The 18,712-nt window shown below is 39.5% G+C and overlaps 1 protein-coding gene across 6 annotated transcripts in view; it reads right to left on the reverse strand.

Moving 5' to 3' along the window:
- Positions 1–18,712, reverse strand: part of FMNL2 (formin like 2) — a 284,119-nt gene that overhangs the window by 40,062 nt on the left and 225,345 nt on the right. For all 6 annotated transcript variants that reach the window (XR_016442094.1, XR_016442093.1, XM_090045714.1 and 3 more), the window contains exon 10: positions 2,948–3,022. Coding sequence is in view for 4 of the 6 variants with exons in the window: in XM_090045714.1 (XP_089901840.1) it covers positions 2,948–3,022 (75 nt within the window). In the remaining 2 variants the exon portion in view is untranslated. The remainder of the gene's footprint in view (positions 1–2,947; positions 3,023–18,712) is intronic.

Here is an 18,712-nt window from a genome sequence, read left to right on the forward strand (position 1 = left end):
AGTTAATGCATCTTAACTGTAATGTACAAGGCCCTAAGACTTCCTGATTCTAAAGGGAATCCACTCTGCAAAGGAGGGTAGAAATAAATGCAGAAAGAATCTGTGGTATTTTTCTGTTAGGAAGCACTTAACAGTACAATGCTTCTTGCTACTTGGGCTTCCTCACTATGAGACCCCTGAGCTAGGAGAGTCCCTAAAAGAGTTCAGAGAAAAGGGAAATGAGATGTTGCCAGAAAGGCAACTGATCCAACATTCACCAAGCAGATCAGGATGGGGGAGCAATAAGTGACAGGAATAAGACAATAACATGCTTGTTGAGACCTAGATACGAACTACCCCTGCTCCCTATCCTTAGAGTATGCAGGCTAATGTATGTAAATAAAGAATAGTCCTGTGATAAGTGTGGGCAATTCCTGATGGGCTGTGGAGAGCTGGATAACCACATACTGTTGTCTTATTCACAAATGGCCTCTGGAATATGATAAAAAAGCACTAAGTGCTATTAACATTTCATGTAGGCAGTTACTAGAGTGGTTAAAAAGACAATAAGTGATAAAGAATAGGTAAGGATGTGATCTTTTGTGTCTGATATGTCTGTTAGACAAACCTTCCTTATGTAAAACTTAGAGAATTTTTAAGCACAAGGATCACACACTGGGTCCAGGCTCTACTTCAAAACCAGCTGTAAAAAACAACAATTATAACTACAGACAGCTCCTTAACCCTACTATAATTTCTGCAGATATTATACCCAACTGTAAGCTTTTATTGAAACAAGAAAAAATTGCTTATTTACTGCACAAGTCAAAATGGTAATTTTATTAGTAACAGTTTTACCTCCAAATCATGGAGAGTCTGACCCAACTCTGTAGCACCTGAAAGTCATTTTTCTGGGAATGATATCTATGATATCTAAAGTCTTAACCAAATTCCTAGTAGCAATAAGTCTACAACATAAAACCCAACAAGCACACAGGCACCACTGGAAGATGCAGCAAAAGGCTACAGCTGGAATAGTTATGGAGACTGAACCATCCTTTCACTAGGGGTGTGCAAAGTCCAGAAACCTACTCCTGCAAAGGATCACATGGTAATTAGCCCCCCTCTTGACTGGAATCCAGTGATCTTGTCACAAGTCCTGGGATCCACCAAAAATTTATATGCAGGTGAAACACAATACAACCTGGTCCAGCTCCTCATGGAGGAGCCTCTCCATGCCCTCATGGAGGGCAGAACAACCCTAATCATAAGGGACAGGGTGAGAAAGAGGCAACAAAGGGATTCTAAGTGAACCTTTTGGGGCCCTGTTTCATGATGCTTGCTAGGCATTTGAGGCTGGTGAAGAAACAGAAATCATTGGAAATTGGAAAGCAAAGCGCAGCTCAGCTGTGGGAGTGAAGAGTAAGCCTAAAAGTATTCAATGTAATGGCTCACCATGACTTGAAAAAAAGGTCGGTGCTGAGGGGACTGCTTGCAATGGGTGTTACTATACATCTCGCTCAGATGGGCTATAGTAATCTATACTTGTTGTAGGGTCTGATCACTATATTTACCTAATAGGCTATGTATTTTATAGTCATATTTGACGTTGGCTCCATTTAACCAATTTTATAGATGGTTTCCATTACTGAGCACATGCCACTTTTGGCAGCACCGTAATATAGACAATGTATTTAGTAAAGTTTCCTTGTACACAAATGTAAAGCAAGGGGCTTTTCCCCCCATGCTGATTGGGGGTGGGAGGGAGGAAACCTTGTCTTTTTTTTGTGTAAACACAGTAATAGTACCTGAGGTGTATCTGTCCTGGAAAGAGAGGACTTCAGTTTCTAGGACTTTCAAGCGAGAACCTTTAACTAAAATTCACCTTAAGTATATTTAAAGATGCATTTTAAAGCTCAGTTCATAATTAGTTCCTTTTTTTTTTTCAATATTTACACTCATTCTCGCATCATGATTCATTGGTTTCATAAGTTTCCATCATGGGAACTGGGTTTTGGTATGTATATGTTCTTCCTCTAAGTTTCTATTTTCTCTACTGTTCCAGGGGAAGTGGAATTGTACAAACAAATTGAGGAACTAGCTGTGGTAAAAAGTAGTGTTATATTTATCTATAGATTAAGACAGGCACTGCTGTGATGATGTTGGCTCACACTTCCCTGTCTAGAGTATTTATGGACTTTGGCACTACACAACTTGTCATTTCAGATGTTATCAGTCCTCCTACCCAGTGACAGTACACAATGCTCTAAGACAAGCTCTCCAATCCTGCCCTTCCAGGATCAAATACCATGATAATTATATTACTACACCATGCTTACAAGAACCTTTCACTTGATTGGAAATGCTCAAATAGTTAATAACCAAGAGCTATATTTGCAACGTATCTGGTGGCCAGATACAGAGATTCAGTTGTACAGAAAGCAAAAAATTTACTATTAAAATGGCCATTAAATGGCCTACTTCCTTTCTAATATGTAGGTGGTCTCTCTTATTGACTGTCAGCTTTACTATCATTTATATTACAGTAACAGTTAAAGGCCTCAGCTGAGATCAAGGTCCCAGTCTGCTTGAAAGCTGTACATGTACACACTCAGAGGCTGATCTTATACTCTAAATAGCTCAACAGACAAAGGAATGACAGGAATAGAGAGTCCTGCAGCATGTCTAGCTGGGCTAAGAATGCTAGTTTTCAGGTTCTAGTTTGATATTCTATTGAATGGATTACGCCAGGTATAATTACAATAGCTAACAATAACTTCCTCAAAGATCAATATGAAGCCTGTGCAAATTAAAGAATGAATATAACAATCTATACTGGTTTGATCATTTTAGACTGAACGTAAGATGACAGAAGGTTGAAGGCACACAAGATCCAAATGAATATATGGGAATAAGAAAAGACAATGGGGAATTGAAATGTATTACCCAAAGTTGCATAAAGTCTTACCATGAAGTCTATATTGTTGTCTTCATTTCGGAAATGTTCCATCAGCTTCTCAAAGCGCTGTTTCTCCCCACAAACCTGTAAAAATAAGCATACGGTGTGTCTATTATATAACCACCCACTACAGGGAAAGCTAAAAAATGTGAAAACCAAGCTTATAGGTTCATTCACAACCTTTAACCCACCAACTGTCTTTTCTAGACCATTTTTTTCATGGAAAGTCTTGAAGCATGTCTGATCCCTCAAATTATAGCCATCACTCATGCTGCCTATCTACAAGATAAGAACTTTGGTTTTGTTATTAAAGAATGTGCCTTGTCCTTTAAACATTTATCTGTCTATAAATCTCATCCTCAACTGGTATACCCTGAAAGCAAAGGGACCAGCCACAGATCCAGTCCTCTAGCCAATTTCATCTTCAATATGAAGCTGTAGGTTATGTTACAAGGTAACATATGTACTTAGTGTTACAAAGTAAAAACCAGTAAAAATGAGCAGGGACCAAATTCAGAGGGTCTATAGTTCAAACACTGGTGTAGAAGTCGGTGTGAATTTTCCTGGCAAAAGGTCAGACCAATGTGGTGTTTAGCAAGAAAAGCAATCAACTAGACGGAGAAATAAGATCTAAGGTAAAACAGAGGCCAGTACTTTATTTTACCATACCTCTTTACACTGGAAAATATACACTGAATGAAATATTTTCTTCTCAAAATGGCCTGCATTTTAAATATGTGCCAAAAATGGTTAAAAGCTCTTCCATACACCAGAAAATGTGTGTGCATCTTAAATTTAAGGGCACCTTAAATTCCAAGGCACGTGGGTTCGTTTATATCACGTCCTACTAGCTCTTCCATTTTCATCTCACTCTTTTGCCTCTTAAGAGCCTAAAGAGCCTTATTTGTACCTAATTGCACCAGAGTTGTAACACATTAAACTGGAGGGTAGAGAGTGGAGGAATACGTCTTATTCCTTCCCAGCAGCTCCCCCACCCCCACAATCACCCAGTGGGCATGTCTACACATGCATATTAATATGATTCAATAAACTCCAGTACTTATTGCTCGCTGGTGCCATGTTTACACATGTGCCTGGGACCGCATCATGTTGATGCCGGGTCAGAGCAGCCCTGCCTGGCAAAGGGCTCAGGGGGTCAGCCTGCCAACTTAGGGCAGCCTAATGCACATTTATTTAGTACCTCACATTGGAGGCACTAAATTTAATGCGTATGAGGAAAAATGCATTAATTCACATGTAGATGCACCCACTAACGTGTGATTTAGGCCACTATTTATATTCTTTCAAAAGGAAGACACGAATTTCCAGGTTTCTTTGTCCCGGGACACACAAGATAATAATCAGACACACAAGATAATTTAAACGGGACACACAAGATAATAATTCTCCTAATGAGCCTTTATATACTGAAAGGGAATCCTGACTAAGCAAGACCATGTGTATACAGTAGACAGAGGAAGCAATTCCTTTACTTGTGCCTCTCCTGTTTCACAGTGGAGCCCTTTTCAAACTCATAAATTCTTTACACAGAACCTCTTCTCAGTGAGCAGATGGTCACTTTGACCTCAACTTCAGTTTGCATCCTGGGATGCATAGAATCAAGCAAAGACTTTCATTCTATTAATTCACTGCACTCCATTAGCTCTGAGCTTACTCAAAGGTAAATCTTGCCTCTTACCCTGTAGAAATGGAGGAACTTATGTCCTCTGCTGCAATGGAGGAAAATTGTGGAGCAGAATTTGGTGAGGCCGTCTCAGGGTCAGCATCCCTTAGGTGGCATGGAAAATCACCTTTGTGAAAATGGGCAGATGAGTGTAAGAGGTATGTAGAACTTGGGCTGGCACTCACGGGGATGAAATGAACCAAAATAAATTGCAGGTTCAGTAGCAGCTCACAAGGCCACTAACAGACACCCCTGCAATGTCCCTTTGAGGTTAATGAGACCTCCAGCTAGAGTAGGGTCTGCATTTATAGAAACCTTTGCAGAATTAGGCCTAAAATCAGAGGAGGGTCTCAGAGCTCCATTAGAATGATGAATACAGAGGCTAAGAGCTACTTCCTTAAAGCACTTCTGAGTAACATATGTTCCAAGTAAAACAGTCTAGAGTCAGATTATGAATAAAACAGAACAAAGTAACAGTGATTTAAAATAATCTAAGATTCTCAGCATAAAATCCATGCTATCAATTTGGGCAATTATAATGATCTAACAACTACATAATAAATATCTAAATAATATCAATGTATAATTTACCAACACATTGACATTTATTTGAGAAGAAAGGGGAAAAAGAAACCCCTGTATCTGTTTGCACATGGAACACAACTTGAAGAGCTATTTATTATTAAGGGTAATTGTTTCCAGTTGATAACCACGTTTGATGTTCTTCAGCACATTGCTATTTTTTAGCTCTGTCTTCTTACGTATGTCAAGGCTTTTAAAAGTCTCATGTGATATCATTATAATCCAGGAAACTGGATGTTAAACTAATAATGTTTCACTTTGCCTGTGGACTGCATTTTTAAAAGGGATCTCAGCTCGGCTGCTAATTTTTGCACCTGCCTAGCTTCCCCAAATTACAACTTATGTTCAAATATGACTATTAACCAAACAATTTTCAGTGAAAATGTCATCTTCACAGATGTAGATGCTATGCCGCAATTTATCATAGGTACACTCTATCATGTGCACATAAAAGAGTAGTGCAGACACAAACTTGAAGGCTGTATTTGAAAATAATGGCCTATTGTACATATGTACATCAAAACTGCATTCATTGTTTTGAAGCATCTCATACTGTAGAGTGAGAAATGCCTTAGGTCAAGTTCTGCTGTCAGATGTTAGTGTGGGCTTCGCACTAATGAAGTCAAAGTCAGCCCAGTATTTCCCAAATCTAAGAACAACATGATGAATTAAACCTTGAGCTCACTTCTACTGTCCTTGAATTCAATGTCACATTCACCCCACGATTTCAATGAAAGGAAAAACTTCTACTCCATTATAGTTGCTTGAACATTACCAGGGCTATGTATATCCAAGTCGATATTCACATCTAGGGTACTGCAGTGTTGAATTATGTTCTTGACTGCACAATCCTCAGAAAGAGGCTGCTTGTACAGGTATGAACAACTGGTGCCTCCCAAAACTGGGGGGGCACCATGGTGGCATGCAGGGACTGCCCACAGCTGCTAGCATCGGTGTTGGCGGTGGGGTGGGGGGGGGGGGTCTATCCGCAGATGCTGCTACTCATGTTGGCAGTGAGTGGGGGTGGACAGTGAGCAGCAACCACCCGCAGAAGCTGGTGGTGGCACATGCCCCCCTATGTGTACAAGAACCGTGGCCATTGGGGCACAGACATTCAAAAAGCCCAAGGCAGAATCCATCATCCACGTTAGGCACTTTTCTGTCAATAGCATAGGTTAGATTGGTAGCAAAGAGAGCACACATTTGCGCTGTACAGCAGGAAGGAGGGGGCGCGGGGTGGGGAGAATCTTAGACTAGATTCTGCCATTTTTAAATCAGTCTATGTGTGCTGCATGTGTGTTCTCTTATAGGTATAGATCGGTTTTGTATGCCAAACTTTTGTTCTGACACAGGTATAGACCAGTTTCCAAACATTTACATGGGTAAAAGTGTAGTGCCTATACCTGGCATTTGAGTATGACTGGCAGAAGCTTTACTGCTGGGAAGAGGCCAGGAGAGCAATACGAAGGTGCTGACCCTCTGCAGGAATAAACTATTCCTTCCTTGTAGTACTCATGGTCTCCGAGGTCTAGAGACTACACCTTTTCCCTCACCAGTTCCTAGCTTCAAGTGAGGACCAGCAGGGGACTATGAGAGGCAATGCAGGTAACTCAAGATTTTATGAGGAGCCCTGTGTGTTCTTCCTTAAAGTCCCAATTCCAGGAGTTTAAAAAATCTGAGCTTTTGTTATAAGAAATTTATTTTTCTGTCCCTTGGTTGTGCAGAAAAGTGACATAAATGCAAACCTAAGCCTTAAATACCAGAAGACCAAGAAAAATCACCCAGAATGAGACAAGGATTTTTTGGTGATATCGTCTATTGGACTAACTATATATTTAGTCCAATAAAATATATCACCAAAAAATCCTTTGCTGTAAGATATTTCCTGGAACATCACAACTACATCATCACTACAACCCCAGAACATATGGGTATTTTTAATCTCAATATTTTAAGCAATCTGTAGTACTGGAGAGGTTACATTCTCCTTGGCTCTCCATCATCCCCTAGACTTCTCACCAAGATGGCATACAACAGCTATCAGCCATTCTAAGGTCTGTCCTACCTATCCCATCCTATATCATTTCTTCTTTTCTCTTCACTCTTTCTTTAGCCTGTGTTCTCTCTAAATCAAAGCCCACTCCTTGGATGCAGCAGTGCAGTCCCTAGTGTAACTGGACTCTAATCTTGGCTGGTCACACTGGGGTTAATGTCATGTAAATATTTAAGTCATCACAAGTTTGATAAAGTTCTAAGAAGGGAGTTTCCAATTAAAATGCCAAAAGGCCTCTAATGTGACAGCCAGACAGCTCTATCATCACTATGGTAAAGTAACAGATTACTACTTAACCTCTTCAGCTCACAGTACACACCCTGCAATCTGGTAGGAAAGAGTACCATATCAAAGTTGCTGTTTGGTTCCTTTCAAGTTTGGTGTGTTTAGTTCAGGGATTCTGTGTTGTGGGCAATCATGAAAAAGAACTGGTCAACTCAACAACAGATGGAGGAGAAATTAAATTCTCTTGTCATCCAGGTGTTAAATCTCATACGTGAGTTAGGTGCCCAGTCATGGCATGTGGAATCAGCTGCTGGTCTTCACAAAATGAACAATTTCCTTCCAGGTTTACAGGCCTTCTTGTTAGTAGCGATGGACTAAACTATTTCACTACAATTTCCTTACTTCAGGGATCGCAGCACTTTCCAGAAACAAAAACACCATGTCAACTACTGGAATAAGTAAGTATTACAAGTGTTAAAGGGGCAATATTGACTCTCAAAGTGAGCAGAAGAATGGGCACAAGCTGCTGCTGCTTTCCAAAACTGTCTTTGTTATTGATTTGATGTGTGGGAGGTAACCTTGCTGTGCCTCAGTTTCCCTACACAAGAGTGTTGTGAAAGCCATAAAGATATATAGCTCTTTAACAGTCAGTGAAGTCATACCTATAGATACAAGCCACCAATTCACATTAGTAAGTCAGCAGTGCTTGCACACTTCCCCCTTAACCAGTCCTAGACTAACATCCCTGCACTGCCAGAGGGCAAAATGTTGCTGGAGTGTATACTTTTAGATATATTGTATATATCCAAGTTCCTAACAGTTCAGATCCAGATCATTAAAAATAAAACTCCTTGAACTTTCTGGAGGACCATTAACACTGGTTTCCCAGTATTTTAAATTTAATTAAATTCTTCCCAAATAAACTGCCTGTAATTTTGGAAAAAAGCAAGTTTCCCCCCATTTTCCAGCTTAAGTTGTAGTGTAGTACTACTCTGTAATATTTAAGGAATGGCAGTTTTCATCCTAAATGTGCATCTCATTTGAAATTTTGAACACTGCAAAAATATAAATACCAAATAAAAATAAAAGTACCAATTACTGACAATACCATCTATTAGCTTAGGTTTTAAATAGCACTTCCTCTCACAGTATCTAAATAAATACTAAGGAATTGATCCAAATCCTATTGATGTGAACGGATGTTGGATCAGGATAAACCAGTGTTCCCCGGTCTTCACTAGCTCAAGGGACAAGGCTGAGCAGATAACATACAGTGGGCATCTTCATATTTGACTCTCCCTGTCAACTTCAGTTTTAATTATTTGATTTCCTGTGGTCACCAGCAACACTGGATAGTCTCATGGGTCTCTGACCCATGGGTTGGGGGCCCTGACTAGGTAACTACAAAGTAGAACCAGTGGCAGATTTCATGGCGGGTCCTGCTCTTTACTTCTCAGGTTTTTTTAAACATTTTGTTAGGTTTTATTTATATTACATTCCTCTCCCATACTAGCATTGCTTGCCTTCTTTTCTGCCTTAAGCAAAAATACAATAGGGCATATGTGGCACATTTTCTGTGACCATAACGTACAATTACTGCACCAAATTATTAGATATTCATGGTCGGCTCCTGACATCAACGGGAGCTTTGCCTTTGGCCGTACCAGATGAGTTTTTATAGTGAAGAAGAAACCTCTCGGGACACGGAAAGAACTGACAAGTCTGCCACAGCAACTGCTCTCCAAAAAAGATTTACATTTTGGCTTCTGAGGCTGATCACATATTTCTGCAAAAGCAATCATCAGAAGTTCTTCCTGCACTACAATGAACTGTCTTGCTAGGAGATCAAAGCACAGACATTCCTCATGGCACACCATACATACAGAGTTGGCTGCTAAAACCTAAATTGCATTAGTGTGTTTCCAGCTGAAATCAAGGGAGAAACTGCAAGTTCCTGGCCCCCACAGGAGGCTTCATTTTACAATGGGTGTGATAGATAATGGGAAAAGGGCTATCTGTATCACTGGTAAAGAAGCCATTTGCTTATGCTTTGCAAAACTAGCAAGTACCCAAATTCCAATATGAAATAGTCAGAAGGATACTTGGGAGAAGATCGGCAACACAAACAGGAAATGAAATCTTGTGTTCATTCGATAAGACTAGTGTCCTGGGTGCTTCACGCTGTCCTGGATCACTGCAACGGAATACAAAAATGCCAGTATTTGCTGGCATCTTGCTTAGCACCAGGGTACTGACAGCCCTCCCCACGTCCCACCTGCAGATTACCCCTGCCATAATCAAGAATAATTTGTACATAAAACCCATTGTGTGGTCAATAGCCAGGTCTACTCCACCCTTGCCTCTACCCTTACTCTTCCTCTACCATGGCTCCAATAATGGAGAGGCTTTAGAATAATTCTTAATGAGTTTGGAAGAGCTCCAAAATTAACATATAAAAGTTTTTCTATATCTTTCCTAGAATGTGGGTTGGGTCATTTATTGACAACATACAAACCAAGAGGACTTCAGTCCTTCACTCTAAAGAAGAGACTATAATAGTGAAATTAGCTCTAGTAGAAAGAATCACACAGCATAATACTAAAACCTGACAGAAGTTGTCTTTAAGAACCAGCTCAGAAAGCAGTGGAAGTAAAAAGCTAACAGAGTAACCCCCAACTGACTTAACTGTATTTTAGAAGGTTGTACTGGACCTTTTTCAACTCACCATTCAAGTCAGTAGGAGTTTCTCCACTGACTTGAATAGGAATTGGATTAGATGCATTGGGGTCTATTAAAATTCCAAGTCTCTTTATTCATGTGGTCGATGGTCTATTAAAACCATACTCCAAAATCAAATCCATTTGGGCTTTGGGGATGCCCTTCCTCAGGAACAACCATCACCAGAAATAGAAAGAATTCACCCAAGCGTTAGATTCCAGGCAAATGTGCATTTCTAATATGACTGCAGGAAAAAACCTGGAACTGACTCAAATATTTAAAAAAAAACCTCATCCACTAGGGAAACAACCATAATGCTGATGCGTAAGATCATTCAATGATGAGATAAACCCAGACTAAAGACTGAGTTTGGGGAGGCTTCACATGAACGATCCCACATGGGCAATGGAAAAATGCTGACATAACCCAGTATAAACTATGGTTTACTGCTTAAATCAGAAAGAAGCGTAAGTGACACCACCCCAACAGACAACTGGCAAAGACAATAAACAAATAATACTGGCCCACTGAAGTAAAGTAGCGGATATTCAGGGGAAAGCAGCAGCAGCAGCAACAACAAAAATGTGGCTGTTGGTGGTTCCCCACCCTGTCATCAGATGAGTCAGTGGTAGGAACATGTGTGCTACAGGAGGCAGTGAACTGACTTTAATCTTCCATAATAAACCATATCATCTCATGCAAGAGTAAAATTGTAGCTGAAGCCTACACCCTGAAGATTGGCAGATGTCCAAGATATGGTGAAATCAGATGCAAATGGATAAAGCCATATGTTGTCATTTATATCTGAACACATTTCCAGAATCTGTCACATATATTGGAGGAAGAGCGAGACTACAGCAGGCTTTTATTACCATTATTTGGGGCAAGTAGAAAAACCATAATGTTTACCCCAGCTATAAGAAAAAAATTCCTAAGGTGGTGAAAAAAATCATTTAGGCTGCATTAGCTTGTGTCATTCCAGAAGAACAATGTGGTTTTGTAGAAAGCCACCTACTACAACCTTCCTTTTTTAAAAGAGAGAGCAGAATGCTAATGAGGTATGCATTTCATAGATACATAGCAAAATTTAACAGAACCCCAAAGGGAAATGGTAAAATCTAATATAGCAAATTTGGTAAAAATAATGTCACATGATGGTCTAAGACAGGGGCAGACAATTATTTTGGGCAGAGGGCCACTTACTGAGTTTTGGAAAGCCACTGAGGGTCACATGACAGGCAGCCCAGGGCAGATAAATATTAATTTTCTAAATATTTTAGGGGCTCCGCAGGCCACATTTTGCCCACCCCTGCTCTAAGACCATATAGGTCATCACATTCATACGAACAGTGAGACAAAACGATTTCATCATATGATACATGGAACAAATTAGAGTTGCTAAATGCATGGTATGTCCAAAATACAATGAAAACCTGATCTTCAAGAAGGATGGTCTCCTCCTACCCAAAACATCTATCTAATTACATGGAGTATCATCTAATTTTGTTGAAGAATGTGCTCATAACTCAACAGCAAGAAGACAAAGTTGTGATGCACATGAGTAATGTAATAAAGGTAGTTGGTAATTCAAGGGCTGAAGTTACAGTGTGTTGGGCAGTAGTCCAGAGTGAATATTAAAAGACACTACTTACCTGTTCAACCCAAGGCACTTACAAAAGACTGAAAAGCCCTATCCTGCCCAGACAGAGACTGACTTCCAGAATATATTACACTGATATTAATTTACTTATTTGAAGAATTGCTCTTTGTGTTTGGCAGAGCAGATAAGTGATAAATATTATGAAATGGGTTAAATCGGATATTAGAAACATATAAATGAGAACTGCTACTGCAGCCAGGAAGCAACTAAAACTTAGTGTTCTCACATAGGCACACAACCGCTGAAATCTCTCGTAAGCTATTTTTGATATAGTTAGTGCTTGAGGTGAATACGGCTTAATGTTACAAACATAGTTAATAGTTGACTAGAGTCAGGAAAAAGTATTTCCTGAAGGTTTATATTTGAACATATATTTTAAAATATAAACCTTGGCCATATCCTTTAATAAAAGAAAACTAGTCCACGTGTTGACATGACTATGAGCTTCCTCAAAGCTATTTTAAACTAGTTCTTCATTTTTCCCTTTTCTTAAAACTTCAATAAGCTTTCAAGTTCTATAGCAGTCATTGACTTCATTAAAGCATGAGCAGCACAATCAATTTATGCACCGTTTACAGCACATGCTCTATACTGGGTAAAGCCATTCTAGATATGGCCATTATATAGATAGGCTGATATTATATGCATGCAACTCCCAAATTAGAGAGACCCTTTTCTAACTGTTTCTTCCTACACTCCACTGTCTTGGTTCCATAATCCCTTTTCTTTTTCTTACAATAGTCTACTACAGGGGTGGGCAAAATGCAGCCTGCAGGCCTTATCCAGCACACCAGGCCATTTTATCTGGCCCACAGGGACCCTAAACATTTAGAAAATTAACTATTATCTTCCCAGTGCCAGCAGCAGCAGGACTCAGGAGGAGCCGGCTGCAGGACCCAGCACCAGCAAGGCCCACTTGGCCCCAGCCCCCCAAGCTTCTGGCTGTTCCCTTGCCTTCCTTCCATCAGAGTGTAAATTCTGGTAAGAACGGGGGAAGGGAGAGAAGAGGATCACAGGCAGAACAGGAGCCAACCCAGCCCCACTGGCATCACACTGAATGGAACCGTGTGCTGCTGGAGTGGGGGAGCAGTAGTGGCCAGCAGGGAAGCAAGGGAAGTGGCCAGCGAAAGGCGACAGCAATGGGGGGCAGGGAAAAGTGGCAGCCAAAGTACTCCTTTCAGCAAGGGAGTTTGTCATCTTGGAACTGGGGAAAAAAAATCATATTCTAAAAATCAAACATCTACTATAGCATACATTAATTTGATTTTAAAAAATGTGTTTTTGTCCTTATTTATATGTGTTTGCATAGTGTACATAGAGGTGATTATATAATATAATGTATTGTGTAATGAAGTCTTACTTTTGTATATTGTTGGGGGCTGTAGAGCAGTGTGGAGGGTATGGGTATGTATGTATGTGGGGTATGGGGGAGGGTATGGGTGTGTGTGTGGGGTGTACGGATAGGTGGTGTGGGGGGTGAAAGGCATGTGGGGGACTGTGGATATGTGGGGTGTTGGTTGGTGGGTATGGCGCTGGTGGGGGGCTATGAACATGTGGGGTAAGGGCTGGAGAGGGTTGTGAAGTGTGTGAGGGGGGTGTGGGTACGTGTGTATGGTGTGTGGGGGGTATATGGTGGGGGGGTGGTAAAAATGGTCAGACAATTTATGTGTAGCTTTGAAAACTCATTTCACTGTTTCAGGGAAATCGATTCTTCTATTACCTGACCAACTTCTAATACTATCACTTTCAGTGACCTGATTTACCTCTATTCACATGAATGAAGCATCTATGCAGATGTTGAAACAAGCAATAAACCATGTGCTTCCCAAAGCTTACTTTCTGTTTCCTCCTGAAGAATATCTGATCTTTTTCCCTTGGTTCATCTTAACCACAACATTTTTTCATAGTACTTTTTTAGTCAGTATCTGCTCCAGAACAAAGCTGTGTGGCCTTCTGGTCCTTCCTTGTTTCTTCTGTTCCATGTATTTCACAATACTACTTCCTTATTTTCACATCAGTTCAGCAAAGCATTTAACTGTTTGATTAACTTAAATGACAGTGACTCCAGTAGCTCTGAGCTAAGCATAACCATAAGCACCTAGCTCCAAGCCATTAGATTCACTGTCATTTAAGTTAACTAAATAGTTAAATGCATTGCTGAATTGGGGCAAGAATAAGGAATTGGTACAAGAAGAAGTATTGTTAAATACTCAGAACAGAAGACTCAATACAGACTACTTGGCTGTATTTCTGACTTTTTTTTGAGTGACATTATTTTCTTATATCTTCCGCCCTATTGATACTTGTCAAAATAATTTACTAAATTGATAAATTCTAGATCTTCATTCAGTTCTACACAGTGCTTATTCACACAAATTCTCATATATTTTAAGGGGCATTTCACTTGCTGAAATCTGAATGCAACTCCTAGATCATGGTGATTGCAATACTTACAAAGTGTGCTGAAATACGTAGAAATATTCCGTAAGTACTGATAATTACAGATCTTCACTAGCACTGGGGCAAAATATTTTTTAAAATGCTAATTTTTTTAATGTTGTAAGGCCCACACAGAGCGATTGTTTAGTTTTTATGATTTTTGTTATTTTTATCAATTTTATTGATAAAAATGTTATTGAACTTATTTATTTACCAGTTGCAAGGATTTCAGTAAAAGGGAAAAAAAATAAATATTTCAATCCATATAATTTTTTTAAGGCATGCAGAAATACTTGATTTCAGAGACAGGATTTTTTTTAGAAACAACAATAAATATCCTTAGCATTCAAAAAACATCAAGTACTAAGTCCCCTGAGCCATATTTGTGCATTCTGTTTCTGGATCAGCTGAATTCTCTTGGCCAGATCACAGAACCTTGTTCTGTCCGACTTGGCCTATTTGTATTACTTTACAAGGTAGGTTATTATGAGGCTTCATTGGCGTTTGCCTAGTGTTGCACAAGCCTTTGATGACAAGTGCTGTTTGCATGCAAAGTAAAGAATTTATTATCTGTAACAGGTACTTAGACATCATCAACTGCTTTCTGCTTGCCATCAAAGAACAACTACTGAATTAGGCAGCTGGAGCAGCAAAAAATGTGCTGGTGCTTAATAAGCCACCAGTGCCACATGATTTAGACTGAGCCTCCTATATATTCCTCTTCTCAAAGATTATACTAAAGCAAAAGTGACCAAAAAGAAGCTTAATTCATATTTTTAGATTTTATGTTTCTGTGAAGTAGGCATAACGATGAAAGTAGAAGTCACAGAAGGAATGTAATCTTTAGTTTGGCTCAGAGATTTACATTTCAGAGTTTAGGAGCTACAGGCAGGATATATTTAAAGCATAGCTGCAGGTGTAGTGCTTACCCTACATCCCAGTAATGAGACCAAAGCGATTCAAAATATTCCTAAGCATTAGTTTTGTGAAGTGCCATCATCTTTTTCTGCCTCAAATACATTTTATGACATCCTGCCTACATCAAAGGAAAGCCATAACAATTGCTAGGAGAGGATGGACACAGAAGCTGAGATGACACAAGAGATGCCTATTGATGGAAAAAGACAAAAAAAAGAAAAATAGTAATGGAGGAATCATTATAAAAATATACAGCGATATTCAGGTCTTCATCTGTCAAGTGATTCTTAACATTAAGCCCATTGGAAATAAGCTTGTGTGAATCAATTAATCTCTCTCAGAAAAAAGGGAGATATATATTAACTACTTCACTTTAAAAATGCAAGAAAGCTTATTTTTTTTGTCAGTCAGGAGTTCTTCAACTCAACACAAATGGGCTATGAAGGCACATATATTGGATTTTACTCAGTCAAGGTTAACATGCATTTATAGTACAGGAAATCTCCAAGTAAAAGCTAACCAGAAAAAGGAAGTCCTGAAGCGTATACTTAGCACTGCAGATAGAACTACATAATCCTAAGAAACATTACCATGAAAACAGAATTTTCTAGCATGTTTTCCTTTACAAACGTATGATTTTACATGCGCCTTTCCTCAAATAAAGTCCTGACGCTGGAAGGACATCAAGTCCAATACCCTGGTTCAATATGTATTTTAAACCATTGTTTTATAGGAGGTAAAAGCTGCAGTTACCTAATATTAATCCTTGAGTTAGAATGATAGAGTCAACCTGGTTGGTGGACAAATGTGTCTCATCATTAGTCAGTGCCCACCAACGTTCACTTCAGATTTAGGGAGAGGTTCCAAGGAAACTGCTGTCTTCAGCAAAAAGATACAACTGTTGTAAATACATATCACACACTCCAGCAAGGAAAGAAAGCTCCTTGCCTGTTCTGCAGTTCCAAGAGAAAAGTTGAGCAGAGCACGGTGTTTTGGCACCCATACTGAACATGGGAGGATACCCAGAAAGAAAAGAAAGAGCATTTACAGAGCACCTTTCATACCCTGAATATAACTCTATAAAGGTGTGAGCTAGATACTGATACACAGTGATTGTAGAGGCAAACACAGAAGTCATTATGACCTCAGAAACAGCTCTGCCCAATTCTAGATGTTGGAACTGGTTTCACTTGAAAGAGTGAATTCTAGCCAAGGCACCAAAGTTATCCATACTCCTTCTGGGAAATGAAGAGTGCCACAGCATCTTTAATTTCCACTTGCACAACCACAAGGGAACTGGCCCCAATAGCCTATGTAAAAGACACCACTTACAACAATGCACAAGCCTCTGCTGCTATTCTCTAGTGCCAACATTGGGCATAAGCCTAAAACTCTGCCTAGAAGTGAGACTGCTTCCACATGAGCCACATCTTTGACAGTACCTTACTAACAGCTACTTAATCATACACCATTTCAACATGCTTTTATTGGGCTTAGGTTCTCCTTCTGCTGATTTGGTTGATTTCTGTTGATTTACTGTTCTCCTTCTGCTGGTCACAAGTGCACCTTTGTAATAACAGAATGCCGTTTTTAGGGGTGAATTATCTCAACGCCAACCAATAAGGAGTCTCCCGTATTTGGAGAGCCTTAAAAAATAAGTAATAAGCAAATAAAGTATGTGCACAATAATGCAGGGTCCTTTATCTCGGGAATATACACTATGATAGGGATGGGCAGGTGAATGTCTGACAGCTGCATCCCAAACCAAGAGCAAACAGGGCATGTTTTTGCTCACATTGAAATCAATGAGAACTCGGGCATAAATGGGAACAAAAAGGGACATACTTTTATGACACAAAGTTATAGCATCCAACCTCTAAAATGAACATTTTCCTTAAATGTATCAATATAAATTTGATTTGCTCATAAAATCCCAACAAGTACTGCACAAACTCAAATGTTAGGAGAATCGTATAAAACATACAGCCAATTCTTATAATTCTGTTAGAAACAGCACAAAAGACTCAACGGTATGCACATAGAAAGCTATCTGGACACAAATGCATGTAAGAGTCACAGTAAAGACGAGAATTCAAACATCATTTTCTTTCAGTATGAGATAGTGGCAATAACAGGCAAAGGCAAACAAAACAGGCTAAGGGCTGGAATCGACTGAAAGGAGAAGTAGGTGTTGCCGGGTCTTTGGTTAAATTTGAAATGTAGTTATCGCTTCTCGGCCTCTTGAAGGCTCAGACCGAGCGAAAACATTAACTTAGTCAAATAACAAGTGAATAGGAGGTCTTTCTCAGAGGGGGCTGAGAACTACACTCTGGAACTGCTTTCTGTTTAAAATGTTAAAGTAAATTCTGCTCATTTCTATGATGTACACCCAAAACCAAGAAGCTATTTCTAATATTACCACAATATACTTGTAATCCTTCTATCCAACAATATTTTAGAGACTGGATTAGACTAGATTACACTTTGAGAGCTGCTGGAACCAAATCAAAATGTCTGCTGGACTTCCTGCCCTACTTAATCCCTCATAAACAAACTTGACACCAAGTTAATAAAGTACAACATGCTTTTCTTCTGACACACTGTGGTCAATAACACCGGGACTGTTATGAAATCTTAAGTGGTGGAGAAAGGACACACAATACGGTGCAAAAATCCATCTTCTCCAGAAAGAGATACAGATAAGACTCCTTACAACTTCATTTAGGCTCTCTTCTTCCCTCTTTCTCTTAGATCTACTTTTCCTGAAAATTGGTTCCTCACTTATGTAAATATCATGAAGAGAAGAGAAAAGATCCAAAATTTGGATGAGTCAGAGGTGACATCACTAAGAGAAACTCCACCTCAGCAGGACTATGACACCGAGTGCTACTCTGCTACTACAGCGTAGTTCGTAGGCTATGGAACAGAGCTTGGCAAACAGGCCCACACACTTCAAAGACTAACCTGTACTTGCTTACATTCAGCATCCAGCTCTTCGTCAAAGCTACTGAACAATACAAACAGCAAAATCTGATAGAAGTGGAGACAGATAGGAAAAAAAGATACTGATCACTCCTTTAGGACCATCAGGTCTTTCCTACAATACAAATAAGGATTTCTCTGTCTTTTCATAGTAGTGTTTTTGAAAAAGTGAAATTGAGGCAAATGCTTTTGGCTAGTATGATGTCATCTATTCAAAAATGTAGGCCCCGCCCCTTTGCAAATTTGGATTCTCTCAAATTAAAGCAATTGTATGAAACATATTTTTCTAAACTACAACAAGCAACATATCCAAAATTGCACACCCTTTTCCATCATCCATTCTAAATAACACTTTTCTGTCTGACTTTCATTTCCCTCTGAGTGAAGAAGATTCATGGCTGGGGTCTTTTCCCCTTCAGCAGTGTGGTGTACTTAAGCTTTGGTTCACTTTTCAACTTCTACTGTACTGCACCTTCTTGGCTGTTTCAAAACACCAGCTCTCAGCTGTGACAT

Source organism: Crocodylus siamensis, chromosome 4 (assembly GCF_052110815.1).
Source record: "Crocodylus siamensis isolate JL-2025a chromosome 4, ASM5211081v1, whole genome shotgun sequence".
Taxonomy (NCBI): domain Eukaryota; kingdom Metazoa; phylum Chordata; order Crocodylia; family Crocodylidae; genus Crocodylus; species Crocodylus siamensis.